This window comes from Arvicola amphibius, chromosome 3 (assembly GCF_903992535.2).
Source record: "Arvicola amphibius chromosome 3, mArvAmp1.2, whole genome shotgun sequence".
NCBI classification, from domain to species: Eukaryota; Metazoa; Chordata; class Mammalia; order Rodentia; family Cricetidae; genus Arvicola; species Arvicola amphibius.
The window spans coordinates 88,198,090-88,209,462 of record NC_052049.1 but is presented as its reverse complement, the minus strand read 5'-3'; the positions used below and the strand labels follow the sequence as shown (position 1 = coordinate 88,209,462).

The 11,373-nt window shown below is 40.4% G+C and overlaps 1 protein-coding gene across 1 annotated transcript; it reads left to right on the top strand.

Moving 5' to 3' along the window:
* The first annotated feature begins 563 nt into the window (after positions 1 to 563).
* LOC119809907 (olfactory receptor 7G2-like) lies at positions 564 to 1,505 on the top strand. The gene has a single exon (XM_038323126.2). The coding sequence runs from the start codon at positions 567 to 569 to the stop codon at positions 1,503 to 1,505; it is 939 nt and encodes a 312-aa protein (XP_038179054.1). The 5' UTR covers positions 564 to 566.
* The last annotated feature ends 9,868 nt before the right edge of the window (positions 1,506 to 11,373 follow it).

Here is an 11,373-nt window from a genome sequence, read left to right as displayed (position 1 = left end):
ATTGGAAATTAATAAAAACTCATGTATTACATGCTCAAAGCATGTGACATGGAAGGAAGTGTAAAAGTGACTTTGAATACTGGAAGGCAGGCTCTTGGAATCATAAAGTATGTAACATGAATTTCACTCTCATACATTCTCTGAGGATGTGCACTCATGGGGTGAAAATATTAGAACAAATATCTGTCTAATGAAGTGCTTTGAATTTTAAATTGCCCAGGGACATGCTAGGAGGCAGTCTGTGATGATCTCTCTTGTAAAGCATGATGAGGTGCAAATTCTTCATGATCAGGATCTTGCTCATAAAGCTGATTTTCATTTCCCAAGGACACACACTCAGAGACATCTAAGACTGGATTACAGGTTGACTGCTACAGCAACCTGGTCTATATGTGGGGTTCTGGAGGTCTGAACTTTGGGACTCATGCTTTTGCAACAAGTGTTTTAAACATTGAACCTAACTCCAAACTTCAGGGGTAGCATTCTAGTGACATTTTAAGTGTGACTGCTGTTTCTGATGCAAACTTTTCTCACGTTTCACCACCTCTATCAGATTAATTAATAACATGCAAAAGAGAAACCAAACAGCATTTCCAGGATTCCTTCTTCTGGGATTGACAGATGACCCAGAACTGCAGCCTGTCGTGGTCTGTTTGTTCTTTTTCATGTACCTGGTAACTGTCCTAGGAAACCTACTCATAATTTTGATTTCCAGATTAGACTCACATCTTCACACCCCCATGTACTTATTTCTCTCCAACCTGTCTTTAAATGACATATGTTTCAGCACAAGCACAATCCCAAAGATGCTGGTGAACATACAAGAAAATAGTCAGAGCATCACATACAGAAGCTGCCTCACTCAAATGAGCTTTGTTTTAATTTTTGGTGTCATGGAAAACTGTCTCCTTGCAGTAATGGCTTATGACCACTATATGGCTATTTGTCACCCCCTGAGGTACACAGTCATCATGGAGCCCTGGTTATGTGTCTTGCTGGTTATATTGTCCCTGCTAATTAGCGTTGCGGATTCTTTGATGCACAGCCTGATGGTGCTACGATTGTCATTCTGCATATACCTGGAAATACCAAGTTTCTTCTGTGAACTTCCCAAGATCCTCAAGCTGGCCTGTTCTGATACTCTCATTGATAACATCCTGATATATATTTCATCCTGCATATTTGTTGGTGTTCCTCTCTCTGGAATCATTTTTTCTTATGTCCATATTATTTCCTCTGTTTTGAGAATGTCATCATCAGAAGGAAAGTATAAAGCCTTTTCTACCTGTGGGTCTCATTTGTTGGTTGTGTCTTTGTTCTATGGGACAGGTTTTGGTGTATATATTACATCTGCTATTATGGAGTCATCCAGGAAGACTGCAGTGGCTTCTGTGATGTATTCTGTGGTCCCTCAGATGCTGAACCCCTTTATTTATAGTCTAAGAAACAGGGATATTAAGGAAGCCTTGAGGAAATTCTTTCACAGGATGGCTTCTTTTCTATGATATTTCACTTATTTGGACTTCAACTTCTAGAGTAAGTGAATTGATGTAATGTCCAGTGAATTAGAATACCTAATCTTCTCATACTGTTTGCTTCTAATAGCACAACATAAGCATTATGTATTCATTGGGTCAGTACTTCACAATTATGTCATTTTCTGTGAGTAATTTACATGATTCCAGGTGTTTTACATAGCTTATATTCTTGAGTTTCACAAAAGAAGAATCTGAACCAGAGGTTGTTGTTTAAGGAAATTTTGCTGTAGGGCAGTCAGAGTATTGGATGTATAGGAGATGAAGTAGTCAGGAAAATAGTAAACAATATTAATATGTAATTTAAATGTGGACAGTGGTTTTTACCAAAGTGCATAACTGGGTCCATGAAGACTATGTCTAACTTAGTACAAAGTGAAGCAATGAGTTGGACGTTCACTTCCTGTAAACTGTTACTGTGACATATTTGTCACAGTGCACATGTCCATGAGGTAAACATCATTCAGCAAATATGATACCATTATATAGATATTTGACTTATTGGTATAATATTTGTAGTTTGGGATGATTGTGAGAAAGTTATCGCTCACTAGTGATGGTATCTTCAGACTTGACAGCACAGAGGTCTGAATATCAATGCTACAGAACAATGAATAGAGTTCTTTTTCATTATAAGTATTTTTATGGAGGAGAATATGTTTGAAGAAACTTGGGGTTCCATCAGTCCTTCATACAACTTCTTTTATTTCAGATATGAGGAATAGTGTACAAATTCAAGGGCAATTTCTGGTCAAGGTAGAAGAGACAGAACATTAAGTGTCCTTCCTCGGGCCTATTAAATGACTTCACTGTATATCAACTAGACTTAATACCATTAGTAGACTGAATGCTAGTCCTGAAAATATTATTCAATTTCAGGTCAGTGAGATGTCTCAGTTGATAAATGTGCTTACTGCTATACCCAATGACTTTATTTACCCCCTAGGTTCTATATTATGGAAAGAGAGGACTCCTATAATTTGTTCTCTGAGTTACATTTACATGTCATGACATGTGGGTGTATACAAATACACAGACACAGTAAATAAATAGTCAAATAAATAAATAAAATGTGATGTAAACAAATCTTGTTCTACTGGTAGAGGGTTAGAATTTCCTCATGCAAGTTGTTCTTTGACCGCTACACAGAAGCCTTGCATGTTTGTGCCTATACACACCTCTGCAAACACACTACAATAAAAATACAAGTCTGAAGACTAAATTTAATTGGAATCTTGTGAGAGTAAGCATACTTTATATGATTTATATATGTCTTCCAGAAAGAAGAAGACCAATTTTTTAGGGTCATTTCTTGAAGCGGTGAAGATTGGAAATAACCAAAAATAGTCCTTTTATAATTACTCAATTTTAATACAAGGGGAGATAAGGGAACTTACAGAACCAAGGGTCCAGCGAAGCCGAAGGTGAGCGTGGGGCAACGCAAAAGAACCGGCCGCCTTCCGGCTCCCCAATCCTATTTAAGGGGAATGCTACCCCGCTGGAGCAGCCACGCCCCTGAACGCAGGGATTGGGCCAGCTGCCCCAACATCTCCCCCTTTTGTCTAAATAAGACAGATTCAGAAACCAAATACAACTATATACAATGGGAACAGATCATATAAAATTACAAAAAGTAAACAATATCAGGCGAGAAGTATATAACGAAGAATTTTTCTAATCACTCTACTTTGGGAAGTCTAAATAATCTAGAAGGTAGCTACCATTATCTAATCTTCAACCCCATCAAAGATCTGAGAAGGAGAGTAAAATTACCAAAGTAACCAGGAAGCACAAACGAGAAACTTCCAAAATGTGCAACAGAAGACAGAGACAATTGACTACCTGGGCAACCACACGAAGTCTTGATAGCAATGTTGAGGCAACCAACTTTGGCTGAGACCTGAAAAAACCTGACATACCATTATACAATGGCAAGGAACCTTTAGTAGAACAATCCTATCCTGTCTTGGCAAGATAAGACAATTCTGTTTTATCCACTTATGGATATTTCGTAGTTTAGTCAGTAATGGAGGTATGGGCTTTTCTTTGCCCCAAGGCCAGTTCTGCCAAGTAGAAGACAAACTCCCAGTGGAGTGTCTTTGGTGCTCAACGTTCTCTCGGGAGTAGAGCATTGTTGCCAGGAGTGATTATGTCTCATAAATACAAAACTCTAGGTTAGATTAAAGGCCATGTTCTACAGTTCTTCAAAGAGGTTGAAGATTATGCTATCTATACTAAATACAACCTCTAAGTGTCTAAAAACTCTGATTGTCCTAAAAATAAACATGACCAACATATAATTCTCAACACTTATGTAACTGTATGACTAATAGAATAGACAACTGTGCAATAAATGAAGACAATGATTTCCAAATGTAAACAGGGTCCTTACATAAATAATATCTGAGGTAGAAATGTACAGTGCAATATGGTAAACAATGTCATTACATAAATAATATCAGAGGTAGAGATGTACATTGCAATATATTAAACAATGTCAATATAACAATTGTTTCAAACAGAGGTAGTATCATACTCTCATACAATGTTCAATATATCAATATACAAGAATCAACACTCATATAGTTTTTTTTTTAAAAAAAAACAATAACTCACAAAAATCAATTATTCCTTCAGATCACCAGTTAATCCCTCCCTCCCCCCTATATATATATATATATATATATATATATATATATATATATACACACATATAGATATACACATAATTTATACCCCTGAGTCCATATAAAGCCTTCTACAACCCGACCACCCTATACCAGCCACCAATTAGTGTCCCTAAATCTGAGGGTAAACTTTGTTGGGGGGGGCGTCGTCATCCAAGATTGCTTCCAGCTGACATAGGGGCGACTTTTCTTCCCAGGGGTTCCTGTGAAAGCAAATGATGGTAGAATACCCAGGGTAACATTTTGTCTAGGAAAAATGTGTCCAGCCTCTGAATTTTTTTTTTAAATGAGGCCAGAATGTTGTCAAAAATGTGCACCATTCAAAAGTGTTCTGTGCAATTGGTACCAAAAAACAGGCCAAATATTAGCGCTACTAAAACATGACGTCATAATAACCAGTTGGAGTTGATGTTGCGGGGCCCCGTCTTCATCCTGGAAACTGCAAAGATTACTGAAGAAAAAAAAAATTTGTCATTTGTTGCGAGAGAGATAAGCATTATCTACAAGGACACATACAGACGTATACGTGCATATCTTCAATGAAAGGTGCATTAAAAACAACCATTGATATGAATGAAGGCAAAGAAGGCAAATATATTGGTACCATTATCAACATTATTGTTATTAATATTCTGTCTCATAATTTTACTCCTAACCTGAGACAGAAACTCTGAGAAATCTCTTATAAACAAGCTTGGAATTGGAGAGGGACTGGGCCAGAGTCCAACTCCAAGAAACCAGCTCTGAATATCTATGAAGAAATGCATATTGACACATATACAAAAATTGTTTTTTATACTCACCGAGCTTACCCAATGTTAATGCTGATCCTTGTTGGGTTGCAATTGGTTTCAATTCATCAATATTCAAGGTATGCAGGGTCCCTCAGGTCCTTTGAAGGTGAGCGTCTTCCTGTGGGGATAAGAAAAGAACCCTGCCCCCGTACCATAGGTTTCTTACCATCAGTATGTTCACCATCCTTGTGCATGAATTGTTATTTTTCTTTTCCAAGGGGCTTCTCCTCTTCAAACCGAACCTTTATTAATTTTGATGGTATCCACGATTTTTCTTTTCCTGTGGAGACAAGAGCAAAACCCCTTCCCCAACGCAGCACATCCCCTGGCTTCCATTGTGAGGTTAGCACATCCTTGAAATAAACTGGTTGATTTAATTCAACAGACTTTCCATTATCCAATGTCTCTCTGCAGCCGTTGTCCCCTTTTCATTAGCGTTGAGAAAATTCAAAGTTAGTAAAGCATTATGTAATCTATTTCTGGGGGTATTCTCCACCCCCTTTTGCTTGTTTAACATTTCCTTTATCGTCCTATTTGATCTTTCAATGACTGCTTGACCTGTAGGATTGTAGGGTATGCCTGTAACATGCTTAATATTGTAATAGGCAAAAAACCGTTTCATTTTTCTAGAGACATAAGCTGGACCATTATCCGTCTTTATTTGCGCAGGTATACCCATGATGGCCATGACTTCTAATAAGTGAGTGATTACTGAATCGGCCTTTTCTGAGCTTAAAGCAGTTGCCCATTGGAATCCTGAATAAGTGTCAATGGTATGGTGTACATATTTTAATTTTCCAAATTCTGCAAAATGGAACACATCCATCTGCCAAATTTCATTCCTTTTGGTGCCCTTTGGATTAGTCCCTGCAGGCAGTGGTGCTTGGTTATAGAAAGAGCAAGTAGGGCATTTCTTTACAATCTCCTTAGCTTGTTGCCATGTAATAGAAAACTCTTTTTTCAAGCCTTTGCTATTGACATGATGCTTTTCATGAAATTCGGAAGCCTGCAGCACACTACCAATCAATAGCTGATCAATATCTGCATTGCCACGTGCTAAAGGACCTGGCAGACCCGTATGGGATCGGATGTGTGTTATATACATAGGGCAAAGTCTGTTCCTGATCATTTCTTGCACCTGGATAAACAATGAGGTTAGTTCAGTATCATCAGGTATGAATTCAGCAGTTTCAATATGTAAGATAACTCTTTCTGCATATTGTGAGTCAGTAACAATGTTAAGAGGTTCCTTAAAATCCCTTAGCACCATAAGAATGGCAAATAACTCTGCCTTTTGGACAGAATCATAAGGACTTTGTTCCACCTTACTCAAGTCTTCTGATTTGTAGCCTGCCTTCCCTGATTTATTAGCATCAGTATAAAACGTGCGGGCTCCAGTTATCGGAGCATCACGGACAATTCGAGGAAGAATCCAAGAAGTTCTCTTTATAAAGTTAAGCCTTTTGCTTTTTGGATAGTTGTTATTAATTTCTCCTAAAAAGTTAGCACAAGCTCTTTGCCATGGTTCATTATCTTCCCACAATTTTCGTATCTCATCAGCGGTGAAAGGCACTATGATTTCTGCTGGGTCTATGCCTGCTAGTTGGCGAAGTCTCAATTTACCTTTTATGATTAGTTCAGAAACCTTTTCCACATAGGTTTTTAATTTCTTACTTGGCTTATGAGGTAGAAAGAGCCACTCTAAAATAATATCATCTCTTTGCATTAGAATTCCTGTAGGAGAAATTTTTGAAGGCAGTATAACGAGAATACAACTGAGTTCTGGATTCACCCTATCCACATGTGCTTCTTGCAATCTTTCTTCAATCATTGTCAGTTCTTTTTCTGCTTCAGCTGTTAATTCTCTGGGACTGTTTAGGTCTCTTTCCCCATCTAAGGTTTTGTTTAAGTGAACTATCATATCAGGTGTTATCCCAACAGCCGGTCGAAGGCTGGAAATGTCTCCCAACAACCTTTGAAAGTCATTAAGAGTATGCAGCTGATCTCTCCTAATTTGTGCCTTTTGTGTCTTAATTTTTTGCAAACCTATTCTATAACCTAGATAATCAACAGAATCTCCTCTCTGAATTTTTTCGGGAGCAATCTGTAATCCCCATTTAGGTAGAACTGTTTTTACCTCTTCAAACAGTTTCTCTAAGGCATCCATGTTTGAATCAGACAATAATATGTCATCCATATAATGATAAACAACGGATTTGGGAAACATCTTGCGTATTATTTGTAATGGTTGATTCACAAAGTATTGGCACAGGGTAGGAGAGTTCAACATGCCCTGTGGGAGGACGGTCCACTGGTATCTCTTGGTAGGTTGAGAGTTATTATAAGTAGGCACAGTGAAGGCAAACTTTTCTCTATCCTTTTCTTGTAAAGGTATTGTGAAGAAACAGTCCTTCAAATCAATAACTATGAGAGGCCATCCTTTTGGTAATAAAGAAGGCAAAGGAAGTCCAGATTGCAGAGAGCCCATAGGTTGAATAATCCTGTTTATAGCTCTGAGATCCGTCACCATTCTCCATTTACCAGATTTTTTCTTAACCACAAATACAGGAGAATTCCAAGGGCTGGTAGATTCTTCTATATGTTGAGCATCCAATTGCTCTTGTACTAGCTGTTCTAAAGCTTGCAACTTTTCCTCAGATAAAGGCCATTGTTTTGTCCATATCGGTTTCTCAGTCAACCATTTTAGAGGTAGGGCCGTTGGTGGTTCTGGAGGGGCATCCATTGGTTTGTGTTCTTGTACAGCCCGAATGGCTGGTTTTCGCCATCTGTAATACCTTTTGATGTTTTCCTCAGAAATATATGCTCTAGAGGCAGCAGGAATGTTAATTTGAGTATTCCATTACTGCAATAGGTCACGACCCCATAAATTTACTGCAATATTAGCTACATATGGCCTTAATTTTCCTATCTGTCCCTCAGGACCGATGCATTCGACCCATCTAGTGCTTTGCCTTACTCGAGATAGGGTCCCAATTCCCAAAAGTCGAACATTTACATCCTGTAGTGGCCAATACGGATGCCAAGATTCTGGAGTAATGATACTAACATCCGCTCCTGTGTCCAGCAGGCCAGTAATGAAAATGCCATTTACACACACTCTTAACTTTGGTCTTTGATCACTTATAGAAGTTTGCCAAAATACACGTAATTCATCTCTTGGGCTATTTTCGCTTCCAACAGCAGACATGGGGATTTCTAATTGTCCTGACAAGGCATGTTCTCCGTTGTAACGGGAAATGACTGGACCACATTCGCCATGGGGGCCTGCGAGAGGCCCCCCATGGCGTTTCCCGCCTGCAACGGATTTCCTTGCCTATCTCTTGATGATTTGCATTCGCTGTCCCAGTGTCTGCCTTTCCCACATCTCCTACATAACCCTGAAGGCTGAGGCCTTCTATTCCTGTTATTCCTGGCAAAGGCATTATTATTATTATTATTTCTGTAAGTCCTTTGTCTGCAATTCCGTTTCATATGTCCCATTCTGCCACAATTAAAACATTTGGTATTCTGATATCTTCTTGTACCGATGGCAATGGCGTTTTCTACCCACTTATCGGCGTGATGGGCATGAAGCTCATTCGATTCAATATTCATTGTATGTAAGACCCATTCCTCCAGGGGTGCTGATCTGATCTTTAGGGGCGTCAAAACCCTTTTGCACTCTACATTGGCATTCTCATAAGCCAAGGACTCAATTATTACCTGCCTTGCTTCTGGGTCAGATATCCCTATTTGTACAGCTTTAGTTAGTCTATGTAAAAAGTCCACAAATGGTTCTCTCGGATCTTGTTTAACTCTGATATATGATTCCGTTCTCTGTCTTGGGTCTTGAACCCTGTCCCAAGCCTTCAAGGCTGCGGTAGTACATATGGATAGAGTGTGTTCATCATAATTAGCTTGTTCTAGAGGATCAGAATAAAGTCCTTCACCCATAATTTGATCTAGGGTGATGTCAACTCCCTTTGATCTTTCCTGCTGTTCTAAAAGCCTAGCCTCTTGTCTAAACATGCACTTCCAGCTCAACTGATGACCGTTCTCTAACACAGCTGAGACTAGGTCCAACCAGTCCCTAGGGCTTGGGTTAATTGTAAGGGATCAAGACTTTAGCATCTCCTTAACAAAGGAGCTATGTATCCCAAAATTCATAACAGCTTGTTTAATTTCTTTCAGATCATTCATACGGATAGGTTCCCATATATATTCCTTGGTGATCTTAGGGTTTTTAGAACCAGTCACCTTTTCTGTAGTTATCACTGGGAAAATAGGTAGAGTTCTATTGAAGCTATCCCGGAGAGTTCTATTCGATGGGGTTGGGACTTTCTTTTGTACTATTTGCTCCTGTTCATGAGAGTCCATAATTTCCTCGATCTTTTCAAATCTATTTACCATTGCCTTCTGCAATGCCTCAATCTCTTGTCCAGTATTATGTTCCAAGGCTTTCATAGAGGATTCAAGGGTATGAAGTTTGTCCAATACCGATAACGTCTCATCCTTGGACAGAATTTTCATGGCATGAATGGTGCCATCTTGTATTGAAATTCTGTCCAGCAATCTTTCATAGCTCTTTGATAAAGTCTTGTTAATACATTTAACGGTTCGAATCTCCTCAGATAATGTTTCAGTTCCTACCGACAGGGATTGTAACTTATGATTCAGATCCGTTGTTCCTGACTCCATACCTTGCATTTTTCTCTCAAGTGATAAAGCCATCTCAGAGAGAGATCTGTTATTCCTTTCCTCATGAAATTCAAACTTCTCCTCGAAAGTTCCAAATTTCTCAAGTAACAAAGCCATCTCAGAGGAAAGTCTATTATCCCTTTCCTCGAGAGCTGCAACCATCTTTTCAAGCTGTTTATTAGTGTTTTCCAAACCAGTTATGTCCTTGTTTAGTTTTTTAGCTCCTGCCTGTAAGGACTCTATCTCCTTTTTATTTTCCAACCACGTTGTAATGAAACAAACAAAAATAAAGAAGATACCAAGCCCTGTAAATATCCAGCCAAGGGAAACCACATCTGTATCGCTCAAAAATTCAGTCATCGTGTAGTTGAACAAATTATAGAATCCGTTAATAGTGATATTGTCAGACATTGTTAATCCAAACGGTTGATTTTTAATCAAATGAAAAATTACCTGTAATTACCGTTGTCTGCCACTAGATGGCGTAGGGCCCCGAGTTTCACATGTTTTGGGAAACCAAAGATGGCGTCCAGCGCAGAGCACAGTAGCTGGGGAAGCAGCGGCGACGGTCCGGCAGTTCAAAACCAACGGTGAACCTCGGCAAAAGCTGTACAAACAGCTAGCGGGCAAGCGGGTAGCAATCTGCCAGCTCAATATCAACGTTGAGTATCTACAAGAGCTTAACAAACAATTTGGCGGGCGACCCGTCGCCCTGAGGTGGGGGGAGCCGAGGGAAGCCGAGGGGGCGGATCGCGCACGGGTGTGCGCGGGGCTCTCAATAGCACGGGGGCGCGGAGCCGAGGGAAGCCGAGGCTTGCGCTCGGCTCTCAATAGCCAGTGTCTGTGGCCTGGCTACTGCGCGGAGCGGCCAGTGAGGCCGGGCAAACAGCTCCTGGGCGGAGCAAGGCAGCAGGCCCGGCACAGTAAAGGATACTGCGCTGCGCCGAATGGAGGCGTGGGAATCTGGGTAGCGTGGGGTTTAATAATAATAATAATAAAAAAAATGCGTTCTCCGGCTCAATCAGCTTAAATTTGAGCCGGCTCCGCCCGCCTGTGAATTTTGAGCAGGAATCTGCCGACCGCAGCGGACTGTGGGATACGAGTGGTTTCAGGTGGCTTGGCGGGCCGGAGCAAGCCGAGGTTTCGTCTGGGAGGGAGGGGGGAGCGCGCGCTCGCGGGACTCCCAACGGACTGGCTGCTGGACGACCGGCCGGGCCGCGGGGCCGAAGCGAGTCACGGTTTGTCCCACTTAAGGTTTTTAAGTGGATGTAGCCACGTTGGGCGCCAGATGAAGCGGCGAAGATTGGAAATAACCAAAAATAGTCCTTTTATAATTACTCAATTTTAATACAAGGGGAGATAAGGGAACTTACAGAACCAAAGGTCCAGCAAAGCCGAAGGTGAGCGCGGGGCAGCGCAAAAGAACGGGCCGCCTTCCGGCTCCCCAATCCTATTTAAGGGGAATGCTACCCCGCTGGAGCAGCCACGCCCCTGAATGCAGGGATTGGGCCAGCTGCCCCAACAATTTCTCCTAAGAAATTTAATGTAGTTATAATTTTACTTATGATTGTATCTTCTGAGAAGTATTAGACTGTACCTATTTTCATATGTGTTTTATGGGCCTATACCTTACACTTTTCCTCTTAATGTTATTCCTTT